General features: G+C 40.0%; 1 protein-coding gene across 2 annotated transcripts in view; it reads right to left on the bottom strand.

The window, feature by feature from the left end:
• NRDC (nardilysin convertase) overlaps positions 1-25,674 on the bottom strand; it is a 61,191-nt gene extending 35,517 nt beyond the window's left edge. Inside the window, exons 1-6 of one of the 2 annotated variants that reach the window (XM_080921595.1) lie at positions 25,216-25,674; positions 10,265-10,598; positions 7,496-7,629; positions 6,636-6,705; positions 6,414-6,495; positions 5,203-5,356 (exon numbers count right to left, since the gene is read on the bottom strand). In XM_080921595.1, the coding sequence (XP_080777721.1) occupies positions 5,203-5,356; positions 6,414-6,495; positions 6,636-6,705; positions 7,496-7,629; positions 10,265-10,598; positions 25,216-25,547 (1,106 nt within the window). In that variant the 5' untranslated portion in view covers positions 25,548-25,674. The remainder of the gene's footprint in view (positions 1-5,202; positions 5,357-6,413; positions 6,496-6,635; positions 6,706-7,495; positions 7,630-10,264; positions 10,599-25,215) is intronic. The other variant, XM_080921594.1, reaches the window with a different exon arrangement.
• Between the last annotated feature and the right edge of the window lie 238 nt (positions 25,675-25,912).

The following is a 25,912-nucleotide window of genomic DNA, read 5'->3' as shown; positions in this document are numbered from 1 at the left end:
TATGTAGCATGTGTGTGCACAAAGAGGTCAGAAGAAAGAGTTGGATCCGCTGGAACTAGAGTTACACATGGTTGTAAGCCAATGTGTGGCTGCCGGGAATCAAATGCAGGTCCTCTGCAAAAGCAACAAGTGCTCTTAACCATTGAGCCAACTCTTCAGACCTTAAAATCAAAATTGTAACACCTATTGATAGTTAACTCTACCACAGAATTCTACTGGTATTTTTTCTCATGTGTATGTGTATATGAGTATGTGAATTTGTGTGTGTGTGTGTGTGTGTGTGAGAGAGAGAGAGAGAGAGAGAGAGAGAAAGAGAGAGAGAGAGAGAGAGAGAGAGAGAGAGAGAGAGAGAGAGAGAGAGAGAGAGACGGACAGACAGACAGACAAGGACAGACAGAAATGGAGGAAGAACAACAGAGACAGAATATGAATGAACACGCAGATGCATACGTGGAAGTCAGCAGACAACTTTTAACATCTACCCTGTGTCTGAGATGCTCACACATCAGGCTAGCTGACCCTCAAGCTTCCAGGCCATGACTGGCTGCCTCCCATCTCCCCTTAGGAGTGCTGGGATTGCTGATGCTCACAAATACATCTTGGGTTTTTTAATTGGTTCAAAAGACTGAACTCTAGTGATTAGGCTTGAGTAGCGGATACTTTTACCCACTGAGCCATCTCCATGGCCCTGGTTTTCTTAATTTACTTATATGAAATGTTATATATCAAATTATATGTAAATGCCATTTCTATAAATGTATAATAATTTAATCAAAATGGTTTTGTTTAAACCTTTAAGACTGTTTGCTTGTTGAAACTCTATTTTGTACTGTCGCAATCCTGCTTCAGCTTACCAAGTGCAAGAGTTACAGGTCTAAGTCATCACACTTGGCTCTATTTTTGTAGTTTTACTTTGTAAGTTGGGGAGCTCACTATGTTGCCAGATCTGGCCTGGAACTCCTGAATTCAAGTGATACTTCTGCCTCAATCATCTGAGAGGACACAAGCGCATTGCCTGCACCCTTCCCTAAACTGTTCTTTTTCCAGTAAACATAAAACAACTGAATAACTAACTTCCTGAAATCTTTTGCTATAACTTTGATCTTGCATTTACATATTCATTAAGATATTCACATTCTTCCTAATATTTAGCATAACTTGAGTAAAACAGGAAATACTTTTACTTAGTTGTAAAAAAACAAAGTTACATGCAAAATACTTCAGACAAAACATAAGTAGCATACAAAGTAACCAATAGCAGCCAATAGGGATCCGGTAAGCACTTCACAGTCCCCAGACCTCACAACACTAACCCTGCACATGTGTGCCTCCCATAAATCAACTGTTGGATTGGTGATCACTTGACACAGAAGAAAACTAAGCAGGAAGGAAAAGTAAAGATAAAGTGAAAACCTTTAACATTTAAATTAAATGTAGGAGGAGCATAAATGAACAAACTAATCTTTTTAACTTCTCAAGAACTACTCTATTTTTGCTACCAAAGGGGACAAATACCATCACTTCCATTGAGAATGTACATTTTAAACAAAATGATTTTGTTTCAGAACTTTATATAGCTGTAAATACATAGTATGTAACTGTTCCTGTATTGTTCAATTCAATGCTATGACATTCTATTCATCCATATGGACAGATGTGACTGTACTTTATTTTAGCTGCTGTGACAAGAGTCACAGAGATTAATTGGCACATTTATTCCATTGATATTTGACAGAAATCTGGGCTTTAGAACTAGACTATGATAAAAGTGCTAACCATAAGTTAGTTTCTGCACTGTGTATTGAGTCATATGCATGTGTTTCCCTAAGTATTTCCCCAGAAAGGAATTATGAAGGAATAGCACACAGTGTGCTACCAGACAGTAGCCACTCTTCTTGGAGTGGCCGCACACCTGCCCACACTCTTCACAGCTTTCTTTCCTCTCTTATTGTCAGAGGTTTTTTTCTTTGCTTGGCTTTTTTTTTTTTTTTTTTTTTTTGGTATGTTTTCTGTAACATTTGAAATAGTTAAATCTTGAAATAGTTTTAATTTACATTTCACTGATTCCTAATAAGGCTGAATACCATTTTATGTACTTACTGTAAAAAAATAATAATGAGAATTTTTAAATGTTTATTCAAATCTCTTTAAATAGGTTATATTTTTAATTCTAACAATACATCTAATTATATATATATATATTGCATACTATATCAATTTAATCTATATTGGATACTTATATACAAAAGTTTAATAAGTTAAAAACCAATAACTATTCAAAATATAAGTCTTTTGTTAGTTATCAATTGCAAAAATACTCTCCTATACATCTTGTTTACTTTGTGGGTTTTTTAAAGTAGAGATTGGTGCTGGGGTCAAACCAGAGCCTTGTTACCACTGGGTCCAGTGTCTTTCAGGAACACCATTTTCTTTATGTTCTCTGGTTTGTTTGTTCCTTAATCTTATTTGACAACGTTTATCTAAATTGTGGCTTAAAACATTAGCTATTTTGTTCACTTTTTAATTTACAATCTATCCAGAACACTGTGTATTTTTGAGTGGCAGGGTCAACTTTATTCTTATATCCATGGAAACTCAACTGTCTTGGCGTCATTCCAATAAAAAGCCCTCTCGTGTAAGTGTCCACCTTTATGGTGCCTATCTCTGTGACTTATTATCTCTGTGACTTATTATCTCTGTGACTTATTATTCTATTTGTCTCTTTGCCAACACCCCATTATAAATATCACTAAATGTAATAAGGTTACAAAGGCTGACATTTTCTTCCAAGTTTCATGATTTTATTCTCACATTTGTCTGTAACCCAATTAGAGTTAAATTTTCTCTACAGTTAACTGAAGAGCTGTGGTTCATTATTTTGCACTTGGCTCTCCTATTATTCTGGCAGAGTGCTAACAATCTTTTCTCTGCTAAGTTGTTCTGGCACCAGACTACGGACAGCAAACGTGACGGTTTATTTCTAGAGTCCCAGTTCTAGTCCACTGAGCAGTTCTGTCCTTATATCAGAACCACATTCCTGGGATTTCTGCAGCTCTAAGTCTTGGAGAAATGAGAGTCCAACTTGTTCTTAAATATAACTTGGGCTACTTTTGCTTTTTAAGATTCCCGTATGAATTATGGTATCAGCTCATAGATATAAAGGGGGACCTAAAATTGTGAATTGGATGAATGCCCTATCCCATCTCCCCTCCACCTGCCTCTATGAGAGTGCTCACCCACCTACCTACCCACTCCCTTCTGCCTCCCCGCCCTGGCATTTCCCTACACTGGGGCATCAAGCCTTCATGGGACCAAGGGCCTCTCCTCTTCTCGTTGATGCCTGATTAAGCTACCCTCTGCTACATATGCAGCTAGAGCCATGGGTCCCTCCATGTGTACTCTTTGGTTAGTAGTTTATTCTCTGGGAGCTCTGGGTGGTCTTGTTGATTAATATTGTTGTTCTTCCTATGGGGTTGCAAACCCCTTGAGCTCCTTCAGTCCTTTCTCTAATTCCTCTGTTGGGGGTCTTTGTTCTCAGTTCAATGGTTGGCTGCAAGCATCTGTCTCTGTATTTCTCAGGCTCTGGCAGAGCCTCTCAGGAGAAGCTATATTAGGCTCCTGTCAGCATGCACTTCTTAACATCCACAATAGTGTGTGGGTCTGGTGACTGTATATGGGCTGGATCCCTAGGTAGCTCAATTTCTGCTCCATGCTTTGTCTCCATATTTCTTTCTGTGAGTATTTTGTTCCCCCTTCTAAGAAGGATCAAAGCATTTGCACTTTGGTCTTCCTTCTCCTTGAGCTTCATGTAGTCTGTGGATTGTTTCTGGGGTATTCCGAGCTTTTGGGCTAATATCCACTTATCAGTGAGTGCATACCATGTGTGTTCTTTTGTGATTGGGTAACTTCACTCAGGATGATACTTTCAGTTCCATCCATTTGCCTAAGAATTTCATGAAGTCATTGTTTTAACAAGAAGTCTATGCTCCAACCCCCCCCCCCCCAATATATCCAGACATTTTATTCAAAACATTAGCAAACTCTTCTGACCTTGAAGGGAGGAAAGAAGCAATCTGGAAAGAATGTGGAAGTAAGGGAAAATGAGAGGCTTAGCGTGTTCTTTGCTGCCTCTTCAGAATTCCAGCGTGGGGGCTTTGTCATCAACAAATGGAGAGCAGCAGGAAAATATATTTTTCTTGGAATGAATAAAAATAAAGCCAAAAGGTAATAATTCATTGCTCCAATCTTTTGCATAAAATTTGGTCCACTTCATCTTACCAGTCAGTTCTCTGAAAATCAATATAAACCTGCGCCTTTGGTCACAACACGGACTCTGTCGGTGTAAAGATGGCCGCCGGATGGGCAGCTCAGGTGGACTTCTCATTGTCCGCCCCGATCCTCTGGGCCTGTGAATACTTTTTGCACGATGACTTGAAGTGGCGAGGGGGCCAGGACAGCTATGCTCCCATTCTTAACACTACATCTTAGGCACATGGCACAGTTTCTCAGCCACTCTTTACTTACTTCTTAGTTTTTGACTTTCCACTATTACAAGTCTTTAAGTTTATTCTGAAGTATTTTATTCTTTCAGATGCCATTATTAAAGAAGTAATCTTCTCAATTTCACTTCTGGATTTTCATGAGGAGGAGCTCGGGAAACAACTCAATCAGTAATGATTGTCACGTAAGAATGGAGGCCTGGATTCCATCCTCGGCACTACAGAAAAGCCTGACATCGAGCTAGACAACTAACTTCAGCACTAGGGCAGCAGAGACAGGAGGATGGCCAGGATATCTAGACAACTAGTGAGCTCTGGGTTCCTGAGAGTTCAAGAGGACATAGAGCCGGGTGTGGTGGCACATGCCTCTAATCCCAGCACTCAGGGCAAAGGCTGGTGATCTCTGTGAGTTTAAAGGCCGGCTTAATGTATATAGTGAGTTCCAAGACAGCCATGCATATGGAGTGAGAACTTGTCTTAAGAAGAAAGACAAAAGGAAGGAGGAAGGAAGGAAGGAAGGAAGGAAGGAAGGAAGGAAGGAAGGAAGGAAGGAAGGAAGGAAGGAAGGAAAAAAGAACATTTAATAGTTTGCTCCGTTTTTCCCCAATACTATGAAAGTTTTAGAGAAATAGACGACTTTTTGAAGATACATTAAAACGTGTCCAATATTTCCATGTGTATAATTGTATTAAGTAATAGTTACCTATCCAGGGCTTCCTTGAAATACTTTCTCTGGACATCAAACTGAAAGACTGTGCGTTCACAATCAGTTGAGGCATTATCACTACCTCCATGTTTCTTGAGGAAGGCATCAAATCCATTCTCATCTGGATATTTCAAACTACCCATGAATACCACTAAATGGAAAAAATAAAATGTCACACAACAGAAAGAAATAGACAGAAATGTGTATCAAAGATGAACTTCCTATGGATAAAAGATAAAGTACCACATTCACAATGGCTGTGTCTAACACTCTGTTACACTGATTCTGTGCAACATTCTACAATCTCATGTTAATTCTAATCCAACAAAACCCAAACATTTCATGTTTAAAAACACGTGGGTCGTTTGCTTATAAATAGGGCAAAACTTAAACATAAGCTTATGTGCAGGTTAACAACTACCATTAAAAGGTATCAAATAAGAGGTTTACTTTCAAATAACCTAGAAACTAAAAATATATTTTTAAAAAAATGACTAATGCAGAAAAGCAAGCACATGCAATGAAGATTTGTAGCGTAATGTCCACATAGCTTTGCTGAGGCATACTCATAAATAAACTATGGTTTCTTCTGTGACATATTAATCACACCTTTGATTGTCTGTATTTTCAACACCCTGATGTTACTAGTTACTGTTAACAGACTAGTCCAACCAGAGCTAGCCAGTTCCTAGAGAATGGCAACTGCGTCCAGCTCTGTTCGCTGTACTAAAGCCAAACATGATGTCTGCAGTAAAACAGGTTTGGAGCTGGAAAAGTGGCTCAGTGGTTAAAGCACTTGCTGAACAAATGTGAGAACAGGGTTCAGATCCCTAGAACTCATGTGAAGTAGCAGGTGAGTGTGACAGCCCACCTGTAATATGTTTAGGAGGCAGAGGCAGGCTCCCCAGAGCAAGCTGGATAGGGAAACTAGCCACACTGGCAGGCTTTGGGTTTGACTGAGACCCCACCTCAATGAATAAAGTACAGATTGAGGAAGATAATGTTTTTCATTCAAATCCATAATATAAGTATATTTAAATGAAGTCTTTCCCTATGATCATTCATTCCTAAGTCAGCATTTTTTATTTTTACTTTTTCCTGTTTAAAGAAACTTCAGTTAGCCAATTACTAATCTTTGAAATCAATTAATACAAATGTAAAGGAAAAAAGGAAACCACACCCGGGAATGATATTTTACAAGATCTTACTGTGCTCCAAAAAGTGTGCCAGCCCAGGCAGGTCATCTGGATCAGCAAAGCTCCCAACTCCAACACACAGAGCGGCTGCAGACTGGGGTAGGTAGAACACACAAACAGCTGAGTCATTCCTAAAGCAGTACTAGACCTCGAGGACGCACCTGCAGACGTTCGCCAACAGAAAGGGACAGAATTCTCCCTGGGAATCAGGAGGAGCAGCAAAGTGAAACTCACCAGAACTGTGTCAGTTTCACCCTGCTGCTCCTCCACTTGCCATCCTGCCAAATGCTCAACAGGTGCAGACCTGAGGGAGAAAGCAGAAACAGACAGACAGCCGGCCGCCCAGAGGGCTCCTGGGTGACTAGACTTTGGAACTCTGCGGAACTAACAGGTCTGAGTGGAATGAAGAGCGCCAAACAATGTAAAATGTTTACGCTGAGAACTCAGCTACAAAACGCTCGAGACGTCTCAGTGTGCTACTCAGAAAGCTTATTACTAATATGGGATGGGGATGGGTAAAATAACCATTTAGGAAAATATCTAATAAAATAGTAAGTAAATGGTTAAAAGAGGAAAACCTGCTATTAAAAAACTACAGGAACAGGATTAAGAGGCTCTTTAGTTCTTCCTTTTGCACTGAACACACATAGAAATCATGTATTATCAATGTGCATTTTCCAAATTCCTTGGGAAAATTCATTTTTAACAAAATAGATGGACAAGATATATGCAAAGCTCTGTTTATAGTGACTGAGACATATCATCATTAGTTAAAAGATTTTTTTCTAAGTAAAAGAAATAGTAAATTTGAAAACAGGAAAGTGAATATTAACTTTTCCAACTTTATATCAATTTTCAAAACTAATACATTTCGTGAAGCAGTTTGTGTGATAAAAATGATCCTTATAAAATAGCATACACCTGGCATACAAGCCAACCTTATATTTTTAGAAGAACCAAACAGCCTCACTTGATAATACTTCAAGTTCCATTTTTGAAGACTTAGTATATAAGCTCATTTAAAACATGGAAAAATAGCCACTTCTTCAAACCACAGTCTAACCTGTTCTGTGATGTTTTAATAGATGCCTAACCTGCTTCCAGCTCCAACTACCCCATAAAGATCTCTTGTCTCGACCAGCAGGGCTGAAGACATTTTTGAATAAGATGACTTAAACCACAGTTTATCAGTCAGCTTTGACCACAGCAAAAACAGGTTCTGCGATTGCTAGAAAAGAAATTCATACTTGAGAATTTCCTACCCAAGAAATTTATACTTGAGAATTGAGTTATAAAACTCAAAATTATGAACAAATCATAACTCAAATATATCATACTTAAACTTCAATCTTGTTAACTTATTAACTTTTCAGATCAAGAAAAAACTTCTTTTCAAAGAACAAAAAAAGGTATAGTTTTTAAAACGTTTTGGGAAAATAATTAACTTCTAATTAGATAAGGTTCTCCAAAAGCTAACATTTTTTCTTCCCATTTCATTTATTAATGAGAATTATTTACCTTAAATAAGGCTCACATTTCTCAAATAAAAACTAAATTCTAAAGTTTCTTCAGAACCAATGCAATTCTGAAGCCACCTCTCACCTACACTAACTTCTTCACTTCCCCTTCCCGAAGCCTATGTGCCTTACATACCCATGAAGTAAAAGCCATTTCCCACTCTTAAAACCATGGAACTTTTTCTTCCACTAGGATACCATTACTTCCGAGCCAAAATGATTTGGTCTCTGCAAACCTAATTGTTTTATCAAAAGAAGTCCACGACACAGGAAAAGCTACTTATAGTTTTTTATACAGAGAAAGACAGATATAGAAACTTAGAGGTAAGAATCTAAGATTTAATAATACTGTCATTTTTGAGTTAAGCTAGAGCTCAAAATTGTGTGAACTTAAGGGTGTGTGTGAAAGAAAGAGCCAGTCAGCATAAGATCCCTCAAGAAGCCAGGGGCGGACCTAGAGATAGAACTTGTGATTTCTCCATTATACTACTGCTGCATTAAAAATTAGAAACAATCCTATTAGTTCCCAATTTGCCTATAACAAAACTTTAGAATGGTCTACCTAGTGGCATATATAAATTTGTTTAGTGTCTTGAGTTTCACCTCTCAAGTTCTCCAAGTGAACACAACTTGGCCTACTATCTGACATACACACATTAAAAAGCTTCCTAAAAACATAACTCCATCTACCGAAAATTTTGGTTTAAAAAAAAAAAAAGGTACAATCTTTCTTAAAGGAAAACAGTGAGGCTGGGAGTGGTAGAGCACACCTTTAATCCCAGCACTCTGAAGACAGAGGTGGACAACTCTCTGTGAGTTCAAGGCCAGCCTGGTCTACACAGAAAGTTCCAGAACAGCCAGAACTACATAGTAAGATTCTGTCTCATTAAACTGAAGGAGGAGGAGGAAGAGGAGGAGAAAGAGGAAGGGGGAGAGACTCTCAAAGACTTCATTTTAGTTATTGAAGCCAAGACTAGTGGGGCATGTCTGTAGTGCCAGCTACTGGGCAGTACCACTTGAACCTAAGACTTGCAGAACAGGCTGAGCAACCAAGTGAGATTCCCATCTCTAAAAATGACAATGATGATGTATATGTATGGTATATCTTGAGTACAGGTGTGCATATGGAGGTCAGAGAATGTTCAGAAATGGTTTCTCTCTGCTGTGAGATCAAATTCAGGTCACCAAACTTGTATAGCAAGTGTCCTACCCATTGAGCTATCTTTTCAGTCCCACGGGCTAACCACTTTTTAAGAATCCTTTTGAGATCTAAATTAAGAATCTAGCAATAAATCCTATATATTAAGACTATACCATGCTAATGTATTGATATTCAACTTTAAGCTGAGCATGCTTTTCATGCTTGTAATCCCAGCACCTGGGAAGTAGAGCCTGGAGCAGTGGTTCTCAACCTGTGGGTCATGACCCCTTTGGCAAACTTCTATCTCCAAAAACATTTATGTTAAGATTCATAACAATACCAAAATTACAGTATAAAGTAGCAGCAACAAAAATAATCTTAAGGTTGGGGGTCACAGCATTAGGAAGGTGGAGAACCACTGGTCTAGAGAATCAGGAGTTCAAAGTTATCCCCTCTATACGAAGTTCAAGACTAGCCTAGGCTACATCACACTCTATCTAAAAAATTAAAATAAAACAAGTCAAGAAACAAACTACTTTAACAAATATTTGCTGGTCACGTCTATAATATCTCCAAAATGTTATCTCCCCTCTGACACAGAAATTCCCCCCTGCAAAACAGAAGCATTCTTCAAAAGATAAATTGAGGAAAAGCTGCCTATCAAGACTCACATCGCAATTCACTGATGCTTAAGTTCAACTCTCTCACTTAAACGTCCCTGATTATGTCTGCACAGGTGAGATCAAATTCAATTCCCTCCCAAACAGTAACTTAGCACTCGGGGCCAAGGGAAGATGTTGTACTGGCCTTGCTCTCATTTCTCCCATCTTTCACAGAATGATAAACTCTCTTATTCCTCTAGCTTCAGCTAAGAATTGTACAGATTCTCACCTCCTGATATTTTTGAAAGCATATAATGTACATACTACATATAAATTCAATTATTGCCATTTTTACCTCTAATGAGTGATTTTTTTCCATTTTTTTCTTGTTTTCTTTAGTTTCTATAGTAAGTCACTTTTATAACCAGAGCAAACTGTTTTCAAAATAAAATCTTTATATAGAATAATAATCAATGGCTTAAAAAAATCAAAAGATAGCTACATACTTCCTTTTTACTACTGAGAAATAAAATACAGGTTCAATTATTACCCCAAGGAGTTCCCAAATCCAAATGAGAAAAACAATGTAGACATGACTCACACCTGTTTCTCAGTAGTTTTCTTTCTGGCTTCGACCCTCTCTTCCAATTCTTCCAGTTCGTTCTCCTCATTATCATCATCATCATCATCATGTTCATCATCATCAAATTCCTCTTCATCATCAAAGCCTTCTTCATCATCATCCTGTATCTCAGCTCCAGAGTCCTCATCATCATCATCGTCATCATCGTCGTCGTCGTCGTCATCATCTTCCTCTTCTTCCTCCTCCTCTTCTTCCTCCTCCTCCTCTTCATCTGTTGCATTTCCTGTTTTACCCTCCACATTACTTAGATCTGAAATTAAAAGAGCCTGCAAGCCATTCTGTAACTTGATGTATCTGGAATAAAAACAAAAAACAACACAAAGCACTTTGACTCAACTACTCAGATAGCAGAACCCACATTATGTATAATAAACACACTGGATACTATGTAAGTAGCCCCACTCACCCCAAGTTTCAGTTATTCACACTCAACCATGGTATAAACATACAAATTAGTATACTTTTAAATTGTCCACCATTCCATCTAGTCAGGGCATGAATAAAGATTGCATTACAATAAGGAGCTATAAATATACATTCACATATCACACACACACACACACACACACACACACACACACACAAAATCTCAGTCACTTAATAGCTGTCAGGTTTGGGTTTTTGAGACAGATTTGGGTTTATCTACATAGCCCTGACTGTCCTGGAACTCATTATGTAGGCCAGGCTGGCCTTGAACTCACATGTGAGATCTGCCTGACTCTGTCTCCCAAGTGCTGAGATTAAAGGTATGTACCACCATATCCAGCAATAGCTGTCAGTTTTGGCAGATAAACATTAAACTTTACATGTATCATAACATATGTGGGTTTGTTACTATTCATGGTTTCAAGCATCCACTGAGGGTCTTAGACAGAATGCGCCACAAACCAGGAAGGTGTACCACAATTGTAATTAATCAAATTGGTTAATCTGGGGAAGGAAACTAAAAAGAAAAATTAGTTTTATCTAGGAAGAAATGAAGAGACACACTTTGTCTTATGTTCGTTGAGGTTTTTAATCATAAAATACACTTACGTATTCAAAGCACAGGTTTATAGGATTGAAGATGGTGTTCAGAGTAGCTCTAGAGCATTTGCTTGTTATGTGTAAGGCACTAGCTCCAACCCCTAGCACTCAAAATAGAAGCCAGGCATAGCAATTCATGCCTGCTATCCCGGCACTGGGAAGACTGAGGCAGAGGATCCGCAGTTCCTGAGTTTCAGTACAGCCTGGAGCACACAGCATAGAAAGCACCTGTCTCAACCATGAATAGTTAATTTTTTAAAAAATTTACAAGAACATGACCAACCACCTCTTCCAGTCCTTTAGTTTAGAAATAAACATTCTACCAAAATGGAAGACAGCCTGGGAGCATAGCTCTTCATACCCAAAGCAGCCATGCTAACTTGTCTAAGCAGACAAGCTTGTCTTCTACAAAATACATTTGACATTGTACAGGTTTCCAAAACTGCGTTTAGAGACTAAAAGAAAAGATGGGCTTTATCTCTTAAGAAAAAAAATTCCACGGACTTGTAGCCCTGTGGAAAAACTACTCTTATTCAGTAAAACTGTGTTATCATTTGATGACCAGGTGCCATGATAGTCTGCTCCCTTTTATTCTTCATTCTTCTATATATTCACTCGATAAACACCCATTTAACACTCTATGTGTCAGACATAATGCTACATTACCAAAAAAAAAAAAGTGCAAGACCAGTGTGTGGTAATGTTAACAAGATCATCAAACTAAGAATGACAGAATATTCTTGAAAGACCCTAGGAAACAATCAGAGAAAGCCTCTGAAACAAAATACCTGTCAGCCAAGCCCTGAGGTTCGAAAGGTACTGCCCACTAGGGAGATGGCTCAGAGGGTAAAACACTATGTACACATGTGTGAGGATGGAGTTAGACCTCCAGAGTCTGTAATCCTCGTGCTTCTGTGGTGAGATGGGAGGCAGAGATGGGAGACTCTCTGGGAGCTTGTGGGCAGCTAGCCTGGCATACTCAGTAGCAACAAGAGGCTCTGTATCAAACCAACCGGAAGCAAGGACTGATGTCCCAAGGATTTCCTCTGCTCTCCGCAGCATCTGCAGCCACATGTCTCCCTACCACTTCAAAATCATTTTTAAATAATAAAGAACAAAAGTGCTTATGTTTTGTATTTGAGAATAAAATCATAAAATTTGGGAAGCAGAAATGGCCATTAACATCATAAATTTTACAAACTAAGTTATGAAAAATAATAGATGTAAATATATGATAGTATATGAATTTCCTCCAACCCCCAAAAAAGGAGGGGGGGCCTAAGTTTCAGATCAATACATAAAATGTACAGAAAGGCTTGGGATACAATCAATTATTTATTGTGGTGACTAAATGAGAATGGCCTCCTTAGGCTCACAGGTTTGAAGACTTGGTCAATAGGTAGGGAGTAGCACTATTGGAAAGGATTAGAAGGTGTGGTTTTGTTGGAGCAAGTGTGTCTGTCACTAGGGTTGGGCTTGAAAACATGACTATAATGGACTATACCTCTGAAACTGTAAGCCAGCCCCAGTGAAATGTCTTCTTTATCATAAGAGTTACTGTGGTCATGGTGTCTCATCGCAGCAACAGAACACTGACAAAGACATTAATCAACCTGGAAAGAATTCAAAACTCTACTGACAACAGAAGGATTAACTGTGGTTGAGTCACACAATAGATGTCCTCCCTATGGTGGTTCATTATAAAGCAAGAAACCACTTTAGCAACAAGCTACAAAACTGGATAGGTAATCTTCAGAACATAATAAGGAAAATAGTAAGCCACAAAAGGCAACATACCACATGAATCCATTCAAATAAAGCCAAAAGACAAGGAAAGCATTTAAGCATCAGTTAGACTTCATATGTGATGAAACTTCTTTTTTAAAAAGGTTTACCAAGCAAAGCAACAGAATAATACACCAAATGCTTTAAAATAATGTTGGGAAAGAAAGGCAACACACTAGAAAGATAGAAGCAATCCCTAGTTCTTGAGCTCAAAGGAAAAAACCAAATGAGAAGATTCTATGCCAAGGACAGTCATCTGCAAGGCAGTCTGTGCTGAAATGCACCACTTAAGAAATTCGTCCCCTCACCACTCCATAGCACACCAGTGGAACTATATTCTCACTAATCTTAGTTTGCAATATTGGTCACAACTTTTTAAATTTTCTTTTCTATCTGCCTCATTAGAATGTTACAAAGATTTTTTTTCTCCCATATATGCCATCATCTGGCAAATACCAAATACTTAAAAACTAGTTGCTGAATCCACAAAACAGTGTTAACAGAGAGCACATTGGTTCATGACTGGTAACCCTAGCCCCAAGGCTAGTCTGGGATACATAGAAACAATGTTTCAAACAAATTTTTAAAAATGTTGAGGCTGCCAGAAGTGTCTCTGTGGGTAAATGTACTGCCATCAAACCTGACAACCTAAAGATTGATCTCCAGGACAAGTACAATTTACAATTTTTACTTTAAAAAACATGAATGTCACTTTAGAAGGGCCTGATAATTAAACCACTCAAGAGAAGTCCAGCTCCCTTGCTCCCTTCCTTGTCCCTACTCTTCCCCTTCCCTTCCCCCCATCTCCACATGCTCAAGGCCGGCCTCTACTCCTCTACTTCTCTATCCCCCCCCCCCCCGCCCCCTGCCTCTACTACCCTCTTAACTCCTCCATGACCTTAATAAACTCTTATTCTGTACTAAAAGAGAGAGTAAGAGAGAGGGAGGGAAGGAGGGAAAGAAGTCCAACTGGTACCTAACTAGAACCTTCACCCCTACTAATTGCTGTTTATAGTTCTGGAAGTTACTCTCCTCACTACCAGAGGAGAAAGATAAGCACCAACTTGGCTACAAACACTGCAATTTATGACAATGACCTGCCTGCACCATAAGCTGGTGCACTAGTGGCACAAATGTGAGAGTAACCAATCACTAAGTGCATTTAAGGCTGACACTGCTTCTATATTCCAAACCAAACACTGCTCAAGAGGCCAAGAACCTGAGACTGGGAGAAAACCAAATACTATGCTCCTGTTAAAGGAACACAGCAATAAAATGACTCCTATACATTCTGCTACACCCACAAATCAGTGTCTCACTCAGCCGTCATTGAGAAGCTTTCTCTTGCAGTAGATGGGAACTAATACAGAAATCCACAAAGTAAGGAACTCTGAAACACTCAGCTCTAAATTAGGCATCTTCATCAAACCCCTCCCCTCAGGGCTCAGAGAGTCTCGTGGAAGAGGAAGAAAAAAAGACTGTAAAAGCCAGTAAGGATGGAGGACACCAAGGAAACAGGTCATATGAACTCACAAGAGACTGTGGTGCAAGACCTACACAGGTTCAGCCAGACGAGGGTCCCAGTGCTGAGAGAAGGAAGTGAACACTGTTTCTCATCCCTAACCAAGAAGAAAATCAGTTTTCTCCAACTGAATCTCACAGGGTATATAAACCACACTTAAGGATAAGCCTTATTCCCAGAGTAGATGGCCAACACAAAATGAACAATATTCTTGCAGATATTTTTTTTTTTTTGCCTCATATTGCTTTATTTGGACTTTTTTAAAAAAATCTTAACAGTCTTTTATTTGGTTTTCAATTTCCTGTTTTTATACGTTATGTGTCTATGTGTATTTGTTGTGGGTTTTGTTTTCGTTGTTAATTCTGGCTTGTTTGTTTTTTAATTGCCTATTTTCCAAAGAGAGAAATAAAGGAAGCATTGAGTTAGATAGATAAGAAGATGGAGGAGGATCTGAGAGATGGGGAAACCATGATCAGAATATTGTATAAATTTTCAATTTAAAAAGGGGCCTGATACATTGAAGATACTTAACCTGTGCCAAATGAAACAAACTATCAAGTAAAAACTAATAGCTGCTTCTGTAAAAATCAATCAATAGTAAATGTTGTATATATAAAATGTACATAGTAAATGCATCTAGATAGTATACCCAAAACTTTTAAGTCTCAAATGAAGCAGTCATCTGTACCTGATTAAACAATAAGAGTAAAAAAAAAAATACAGATATCCATGCATCTTAATCCAGCACTTTGTGATAAGATAGTGCATATTTATATATACTATATATGCGTGTATTATAGGAAGCTAAAAAGAATGTTTTAAAAATATTTTAGAAAAAAATGTATTATAATATGAGTGAAGAAATTTTACATTCAACCACACACTAAATCCAGAAGCTATAAAGAAAACAATCAAAGGGCCAGTGATGTGGCTCAGAGAATAAAGGGAGTGACTGCCAAAGTCTGATGACCTCAGCTCAATCCTCAGGAGCCACATGATGGAAGAACCAAACCCCACAAACATGCCAAAGTATATTGAACCCCACCCAGCCCCCAGCACACACAAACAAATGTTTTGTTTTTTCTAAAGAAAATGGAAAGATTGTACTATACTGTGGTGCCCTTATCCAAGGCTCTACATATCTGATAACTAAGACTGAGCTACCAAGGGGAGAACAGTGCTGAACAAATGGTGACCCATATCCCACACAGTATACAGCACGAAAGGGTGGGACTTCGTCACAATACTCTGAATAGTGTACAATTTTATGACAAATTATTTCTGCTAATTCTATTAAATGTTTTTGGACTTCACTGGCAAATGTAACTGAAACCTCAGAATGCAAAAAAGAAAAAAGGATGGAAAGGATTGTTGACTATTTAAGATTACTATAAATTAAGTGAAATACTGAATACTGGCAGAAAAGATTAACAGTGGGTAAGAGTACTTCCTATACAAGCATGAGGCTATGAGTTCAAATCCCCAGTACTCACATAAAAAGCCAGGCATGTTTACACATGCCTGTGTCCCCAACAATGGAGAACAGAGACAAGCAATTGCTGGGAACATCACTTGCTAGCCAACCTAGCCAAAATGGTCCAGCTTTTGGTTTGGTGAGATTCTGTGTCAGTGTAAAAACCATGCACACTTAGATGTAAGTGCATCCCCAGTCCAATAGATAAATGCATAGAAAATACACACAAAAGTTACTTACTGGTTAATAATAAGCATAATGATTGTGGGAAACTTTAAACTTCTCTTTGTACGTTTGTTAAATTTCCTACAATGACCACATATTTGTATTTATTGTTATTTAACATCTTTTAACTACTAGAAATCAAAGAATACAAAAGTTCAACCTTCCTTTTCTATATACATTTAGACAAAAAAAAATGTATTTTAGGTTAAGAATCAAGGTCTGTTTTAGTAGGTTTTTCCTTTTAAAAGTAAAGTTCTGTAATGTTTCCCTTGACCATTAATTGTAACTCAACAATAGGTTGTAAGACACTTTTCTGTGTCAATACAAAAAGCACAACCTCCATAGACAGTGACTCACACCCTAACCCCAGCACTCAGGCATATCGCTGTTACTTCAAAGATGTTATGCTTTACATAACAACTCCAGACTCCGTCTCAAAATTTAAAAAAAAAAAAAAAGGAAGGAAGGAAGCAGCAGCAAAGCACTTCTTTTTATAGCTTGAATTATCTTCATTGTAATACTGCACTATAACATAATCCTTTACAGTCAGTGATGAGAACTATTGGCAACTCTTCACTACTACAGAAGCCATGCTGCCAGGATTGAAGCAGAGGTAAGCCCAGCAGCAAGGAGAACCATAAGAGGAAGACCAGCCTGGGTTGCACAGTGAGCTCCAGGTCAGCAAAGACTAAATAATGACACCCTATTTCAAAAAACCAACCAAACCATAGCCTTATACAAATATCACTTAGTAAGTTTAAATGTAGTTAACATGTAAGTACTTGTTATAAGCTAAACACAAGCTTCAATAAATTAGATATACAACATTGCCATGGGCTGTTATTTCTTATAATCTGTACTTCTTATTTTTGTAACTTGCTTATTTATATTTGTTTTCTAAGAAATAAAGGCAGTTTTTAGAAATTCGCCAGATAAAAATGCAATCTAAGAAAATTCTGGGAAAAAATATTGCTGAGAGTTCTATAAAAATGCCTAGTAGTCCTGCAGCCACATTCTCTACAGATGTTACGAGAGTCTACAGTGTGCTAGGCACAGGGTGACGAAAGCAGAAAGGCTCTCCATTTGCATGAAATTTAACCTACAGTCATTTGTTACGTTGAGCTAGTAGGAGAAGAGCTACAAGAAAACTGAAGGGCTGGAAAGATGGCTCCATGGATAGGAGCACTTGCTGCCTCCAGGAGAGGAATTAGATTCCTAGCACCCACACTCAGCTCACAACTGCCTTGAACCCAACACTCTTCTGGCCTATGTGAGCACCAGGCACGCTCATGGTGCACAGACATAGCACATACAGAACACTCAAACACAGTAAATATTTTTTTTAACTTAAAAGTTAAAAAAGAAGAAGAAGAAGAATCCAGGAGGCAGGAGGATCTCTGAGTTTGAGGCCAGCCTGGTCTACAAAGTGAATCCTAGCAGCAAGAGCTACACAGGGAAACCCTGGCTTTAAAAAAAAAAAAAAAAAAAAAAAAAAAAAAAAAAAAAAGGAGGAGGGAAGAGAGGGAAGGAAGGGAGCGAGCCAGGGAGAGAGGGAGAAGGAAAGAGGGAGAGAAAGAGAGGAGCACACTACTTAGAGAAGACCAGTGCCATCTGTGTCAGCATTCATACTACTCAACACACATCTCTACCTCTTAAACCTGTCTTAACCAGTAACCCTCAGATTCATCTTAAAACATCACTCTCCTCATGCTACAGTCACTCAAGGAACCCAGAAATTCTGACTTGGCATTCAGTAACTGCCACCTGTCAGGAAAGGAAAGGGTTTACTTCATCTCAAAGCTTATCATCATGAAGGGACGTCCAGGCAGGGATCTGGACCACTGCTTACTGACTTACCCCCCATGGCTTCATCAGCCTGCTTTCTTATACAACCCAGGACACCTGCCCAGGGTGGTACTACCCACAGTGGGCTGGATCCTCACACATCAATTACTAACCAAGAAAAAGCCCCAGAAACTTTTCTACAGGCCAACCTGATGGATGTACTTTCTCACTGAAGTTCTTTCCCTCTTCCCGGATGACCCTAGCTTGTATTAAGTTGGGGGAAAAATACACCTAACCAGCAAAGCTGATCCCCTTATCAACTTGACAAACAAATACACCATTACACTGTAACCTTTCCTTTCTTGTTTATCTCTAAGATCTCATGTTAACATCACAATACAAAACACAGCATACCTTTCAAAGTCCCATTGGCTTTAATTTTTTTCTCTTTAAAATATCCAATCTCCCTTTAAAAATCCAAAGTGTCTCAACTGTAAGTTGCAGTGTTCATCACAGTGAGAGAAAGAGGAGCAGGGCATGGATAGACATTTGCTAGCTGATGCAGAGAACACGGAAGATGACAGGTTGGCAAACACCAACTTACATATTTCTTATTCCAAGAGTTCCCTCTTGGAACCAGGGCAGCTACAATTAAAGCAAAGCAAAACCAACATCCAGCACTGTTAAGTGAAATCCTATATGGTATTCAGTCATGATTTCCTGGGTTCCAATGTGCTTGGGCAGCCCACTTTGCTGACTGTCATTCACAGCACACAAAGTTTACCTCATAGGCTCAGGCGGCTCCCCTCCACAACTACCACCAAGAACAATAGGAGTCCCATGTTTCACCCATCTCCAAAGTCCCGATGTCTCCACTGCAGCAAAGGCTGAATCTCTAACCAGTGGCCTCCTAGACCTCATCAGGGATTCTGACCTGCCACATGATGCCAGACTTGAGTAGCTCTCCATGCATGACCCTTCAAGCCCATAAAGACGACAAAATACCAAGTGGGAGTCTCTACACATTACTCAGTTCGGCTATAAGGTTATGATAAGCAATTTCAGCCATCCTTTGGACCACAGTCTCTCTGTGCTGACCTTAAGGAAACACTTCCCAGATCTCACCTCAGTGATGGTCTCAGATTAATCACAGCTGGTACTTCAGCACCAGCTGCCTAGCATCAACTGTCCCTCTACAGCAATGGCTTTACTTCACTGACCAAAGCTGATTCTTACGCCCCAGCTAACCAAAGCCACTGATTATTAATTCAAAATATCACACAAATAGCCCCAATAGAGTCTCTGAGGGACTCTCATACTTCCCTCTAAAACTTCACAAGCCCTGTCATCTGCATCTCTCTCCACATTATCCTCCAAGATCTCCCAGAACAGCCCATTAATCTCTGGACAGTCAAAGGCATTTCGAACCCAAGTTCCAAACACTTCCATGTTCGTCTCAAACATGGCCTGGTCTACCACAGCAATAGTCTACTCTCTGGTGGACTATTCTGTCCTAGTTTGCTTTCTATTACTGTAATAATAAACAACATGACCAAAAACAACTTAAAGTGAAAAGGATTTATTTCATATTACCGCTTACTGTCTGTGATGGTTTGTATATGCTCTGCCCAGGGTGTGGCACTATTAGAAGGTGTGGCCCTGTTGGAGTAGGTGTGGCCTTGTTAGAGTAGGTGTGTCACTGTGGATGTGGGCTTAAGACCCTCACCCTAGCTCCCGGAAGTCAGTCTTCCACTAGGAGCCTTCTAATGAAGATGTAGAACTCTCAGCTCCTCCTGCACCATGCCTGTCTGGATGCTTCCAGGTTCCTGCCTTGATGATACTGGACTGAACCTCTGAACCTGTAAACCAGCCCCCAACTAATTGTTGTCTTTAATAGACTTGCCTTGGTCATGGTGTCTTTACAGCAGTAAAACCCTAAGACACTGTCCATCTTGAGGGAAGTTTAAGCAGGAGCCTGGGAGAAGAAACTAAAGCAGAGACAGCAGAGAACCACTGCTTACTGCTTTGCCCTCCAAGGGTTGCTCATGTTTACACCCCAGGGCTACCTGCCCACAGTGGACTTGATCCTCCTGCAACAATCATCAACCTAGAGAAATGCCCTGCAGACCTTCCTACAAACAGTCTCTAATAGCAGTTTTCTCATTCAGATGACCGTAATCTGTTAGGCTGACAAAAGATTAAGCAGTACCTGCCTCTGCTTCCCCTATGTAGCCACTTAACCATTCAAACCCACCGCCTCGCCTGTGGGGGAGTGAGCCAGCTTCCATCACCTGTGTGCACACTGCAGCTTTGCTTACCCTCTCTCCAGTTTACCCACGCTTTCCTCCACGTCCCGGGAGATTTTTCTATCCCTCCAAAACCCAATCTTTCCATAGATATTATGGATCTTGTTATTTCCCAACCATCTGAAGATATTCTTCACCTTCAGACTCCTTAAGCACGAAACATTTCATCTCCCCCACTGGGAACCAGTTCTCTCTCCCTCTACTCTGGGCAATGCCTTCTCCTAAAAATTCTCATCCCACTTTAAACAATCTTCTTGGGACAGATGGTTCAGCAGTTAAGAGATCTGAATTCAATTCCATCACGCTATGGTAGCTCACAACTGTCTGAGCTGCAGTTCTAGATCTGACACAGCCTTCTTCCACCCTCTGTGGGGATCAGGGACACATGTGGCAAACAAATATACATGCAGGCATGCAGGAAAAGACCCATACACATAAAAATAATAATTGGTTTAATCTTCTTGGGAGGTGGGGGTATAGCTCAGTTGGTAGTGTTTGTCTGGCCCTCACAAGGCCTTAGGTTTGAGCCCCAGCACTGCATAAAAGGGGTGTCAGAGCATATGCCTACAATCCTAGCACTTGAGAGGTAGAGTAGGAAGATCAGAAGTTCAAAGTCATCAGTTACACATTGAGCTTAGGCAGATAGGTAGGTAGGCAGACTTTTTTAAAATCTTGAAAAATATCTCCCTGGTGACCTAAATTTCATGCTTCCCATTCATAATTAAAGCAGCGCAGCATGACCTCTGCCTCCTTAGCATTCCTCTGAAGCTATTTCACCAGGAATGATTTCTCAGGTCTCTGAAAGGCTTCAATCTTCTGTCACTGTACAATGTCAAGTAATCAGGAGTACAGACATCACTCCGTGCTCAAGTGTTCTTTCAGTGGGTCTTCATTGAAGTTTTCCTTTTGCTTCTTCCTGACTTCAGTTTTTATTTCAATTGCTTAGGATTGTTCTCCTATGTCTCTTCAAGGTCTGAGTCTTAGAGAGATTAACTTACTCAAAGTCCCATAGCTCAGAAACTAAATACATAGTAACTAAGGCCACCATACATACACATAACACTCACTCATCCCCTTTCAGTATCTGCTCCCTGACTCTACCACTTTGGACAACACAGCCCTACATTATGCTTTCTTCTGACCTCTAAGGTGCCAGGCATGCTATCGTCCACATACATACATACATTCAGGCAAAACAGTCATACATATAAAAACTTTTTAAAAAGAAACTGAATGTTTCAAAGTTGTTAAACTTTAATTTAAGTAACTACACAATGATTTATTTTATAACTCTAAGGACCTATGATTACACCATTTATCTTTATGTACACATACAAAGAAAATCAATCCCTGGGCTGGAGAGATGGCTCAGTGATTAGGAGCACTGACTGCTCTTCCAAAGGTCCTGAGTTCAATTCCCAGCAACCACATGGTGGTTTACAACCATCTGTAATTGGATCTGATGTTCTCTTCTGGTGTGTCTGAGGACAGCTACAGTGTACTCATATACATAAAATAAATAAATCTTTTTTAAAGAAAATCAATCCCTTACATATTCAATGTTAAAAAATTATATATTTATATTTAATCTCAGCAAAAAAGTCCATGTTCTTACCATTCAATACAAAAGAAATTGTTCTCTTAATTTTTGATATATGCCTGCTTCCTGATAACTTGGATTTGTCTAGTTTCTGCTCCTGAGCAAGCCTCCTCACTTCTAAACTAGAAAGTTAGTATCCTCAATACAATTGTTGGATTGTGCCCTTTCTGTTCAATAGCATGTAACAGTAAACAACATAATCAATGCTTTACTTCCTATAATACGTATACTGAGAACTTATTAAAATAACCAGGCCAGTGGGCTGGCTCAAAGGGGAAGGCACACGGCAAGTCTGACCAACCTCCTAAGATGAGATCAACCCCCAGAACCCACAAGATGGAAGGACAGAACCAACTCTGCAGTTGTCCTTTGGTACACATGTGTGTACACACACACACACACACACACACACACACACACACACACACACGTGCACATGCAACGTTTAGATTAGAAGGGACTGCTTTTTCATGTTTGTTCTCCATCCCCCATAAAAGTACAGAGAGATTAAACAACAAAGCCTTTCATTCTTGTTTTCGTCGACCTAAACTCCCCAGCATTGTGCACTCACTGCTAGAAGACTGCCATCCATCCATCTAGAATATCTCTTCTAATCAATAAAGATGTAAGTAAGATGTTGACTTGTATGACACCTTTCTAGCCAAAATGGATTCTTTCCATTGTTCTGTAGAGCTCTGTCCATGATCAGTTAGAGGACATATCCATCACAATAACTGTCCAACTTCACCTTTATTTTAAAGTAACAAAAATTTAAAAAAAAACTTTTCTTTTCAAAAGTCAAACTGGAAAATGTGTGGTGGCACATGCCTATAACCCCAGCACTCAGAAAGCAGAGGGAGAACTCTCCCAAGTTTGACTCAGCCTAGTCTACACAGTGAGTTCCAATTCAGCAAAAGCTAGTAAGAGTCTGGGGAGTCCATTTGAAACTTGAACACATAAGAAAAGATTAAAGGTAGACAAAAAGGGAAGACTGTGATTTAACAAAGGCCAATAAACATAAATGTAACAATTTTCTCAAAGTAACTTTTAAACATTATCTTTGTTGTCATAGTTGATTTCTAGGGGTTTGGGGGGATTGTTTTTTGTTTGGTTGTTTTTTAATCCTTTATTTACTTATTTTTGAGATAGGGTTTCTCTGTATAGCCCTGGCTTTCCTGGAAGTCACTTTGTAGACCAGGCTGGCTTCTACTCAAGAATTGCCTGCCTCTGCCTCCTGAGAACTGGGATTAAAGCTGTATATCGCCACATACTTTTTCTTTCTTTTTTTGGGGGGGGGGAGAGGGGTCTTCCTTGTACCACAAGCTAGCTCAGAACTTTATCCAGGCAGGGTTTGAGTCACCATTCATTAGAGATGATTGGAACACTGGAAGATTAGAAAATTAAAAGAGATCTTACAAGTACCCGTTCAACCAGTTGAGGTCCAAGTCCTCTCTCATACATTTCTGGAAGAAGCTATCTAGGCATGCTATTTATCACTTCCTACTTTATTCTTTAATCTACTCTAACATACTTCCATTAGAAATTCCATAAACATTGGTGCCCGAGCTTGCTTCCCCTTCCCCAGGCTGCTTTTGAGCCACAGTCTTAGGATGTCTCCTGACTTCTGATTGTCCCTTCTCCACCTCTCCAGCACTGGGGTTGCCATACCCCATTCTCATTTTAATTTTTTAAATGTCTGCATCCTCCTACACTGTAAATTTAATCATCTTTGTATGCCACCATGGATAAATTGTTATTTATTGCAATATATTTAACCAAGGTGCAGAAATGCTAGTGTGGGACCTGATACCTAGGTTTAGTTAGTATTTGTTAAACAATTTGTAAAAAAGTAAGATTAAAGAATATATATCTGAAGCAATCATAACAGCATCTGACACTTAGCTATTAATAGTAACTTTGTATAGACAAGTAAAAAAAAAAAAAAAAAACAAAACAAAACAAAACCACTAATGCCTGTACTGAAAACTTAACCTGGGAGGCAAAAAAAACTAAGCCATGTTGTTACCTCCAACTTGCTCACTTACAGGTTACAACTACATCTTTGACAGTAAAATCGATCCCTAGTTTATAAAGATATCTTGACCCTGACAACTTGACAAAAAAGTATTAAGGAAAATTAGGTTGGCCTTGAAGTTGGGGCTATGTCACTGCTTTCTGGACCCAAGTGTCAAATGTTTATAAAATAGAAGTGGGCAAAAGTGGAAAAGATGATCTCTAGGAATTCTTTCCTACTTTTAACACTCACCAAAGTGTTTAAAAATTTGGACCTAGCCTACTCAGGCTTCTAACCCCGCATGAGTAAGAACCTCATAAAATGCCAGCACACACTGCACTTCAAGTCAGATGGCTAGTTTCATACAAGCTCCAATACTATTTAGCAAAATGAGAAGAACCCTGGTTTCAATGTCCTCAACCAGGAAAACAAAGCCGTTAGATAATAGAAACTGTTTCAAATACAAGATATTTTATGAAACAAAGTAACTCTTTGAGTTTATTCAGAAGGGGGATTGAGTCATCATTACAGATGATTGAAACATTGTATACCATTCATCCAACTGAGACTCAAGATGTCTCTCTGATACCTTTTGGAAGAAGAAGCCATCTAGCCATTCTAGTTGTGGCTAGCTACCCATGGTTACAAGCCACTCCATCTTAGGCTAGCTGAGAGGTAAAACGGAATGAAAAATTACAAAGTGGATGCTGTAAAGTTCCTGTATTAAAGCCACACCATCCTCTTCGTAATCTTCGCTCCGTTTTACCTCTCTTTTACTCAAGGGACTCATTTATCTTTGGATTGAGACTGAACACACACATCTCTCCACCAAAATTCAGATCGCCAACTGTCAAGCTTTCCTTGTAACAACCAAACCCCCTTCCTCGTGGAAACCTTAGCTCTTGCTTTTAAAAGTCAAAATTAGCCGGGCAGTGGTAGCGTGGTAGCGCATTCTAACCCCAGCATTTGATGGGCAGAAGAGGCAAGCAGATCTCTGAGTTAGAGGCCAGCCTGGTCTACTCCAAATTGCCCTTGCCACCTCACCCAAACACACATTTGGGATGGGAAGTAGTAACACCCTGTTGCTCCTCCAGGAGACTCGGAGACCAGAAGTCACTACAGCACCAACCGAAGCCCGCACCCCGTTCTCCCCAGTCCGAGCCTCTTCCCTCACCGGTACTGCTTAGGATCGCTGGGAGACTTGATGATCTCCGGGTCCCCGACATTACTGAGAGACCGTCCTTCCTCCTCAGATTCATCCGCTCCTAGACGGGCAACCCGGCCGCTCTCGCCCAAGTCCTGTCCATTGGGCTGCAGGTCCGGGCAACTGCAGGTGGACTTCGCCTTGTTTCTTCCAGGCATGGTCAGCGTAGGAAAGGGTTTCGCTGGTTCTTCGCACAGACCCCGTGCTTCGATTCGCCCCACAGCCGTGAGCTCCCGCCCGGCCTCACACCGCAACTTCCTCCCGGTGGCACAGACTGCAGCAACCGCGACTCTCCTCAGCATTCACCAGCAAGTCGTAGCGCTGGACATCCCGCTCCCCAGGCCCACCTCCTCCTCCTACTCCTCCAGCCACTCCTCCTCCTCCTCCTCCTCCTCCGCGTCCCAGGGGTGACGGCGGCGGCCGGCGTTGTTGCTGCCCCAGCCGCTGGGGAGGACAGGCCTGAACCCCTCCTCCAACCCGGCCTCGCTCACACCGACTTTCTTCATCCCACCCTCCTGACAGCCGATGACGCTATGGACTCTAGCCAATCACAACTCACAACAGCCGTCACGTTTGCAGAAACAGCCAATGGGAGCGGGGGAGCTAGAGACCAATAGGAGTAGGCCGGGTTCCTGGCGCACCCAGAGAGCATTTCGAAACCTGACGT

This window comes from Micromys minutus (assembly GCF_963924665.1).
Source record: "Micromys minutus genome assembly, chromosome: 9".
Classification (NCBI taxonomy): Eukaryota; Metazoa; Chordata; class Mammalia; order Rodentia; family Muridae; genus Micromys; species Micromys minutus.
Note: the sequence above shows the minus strand (reverse complement) of the source record. Positions and strands in the feature narration are given on the sequence as shown.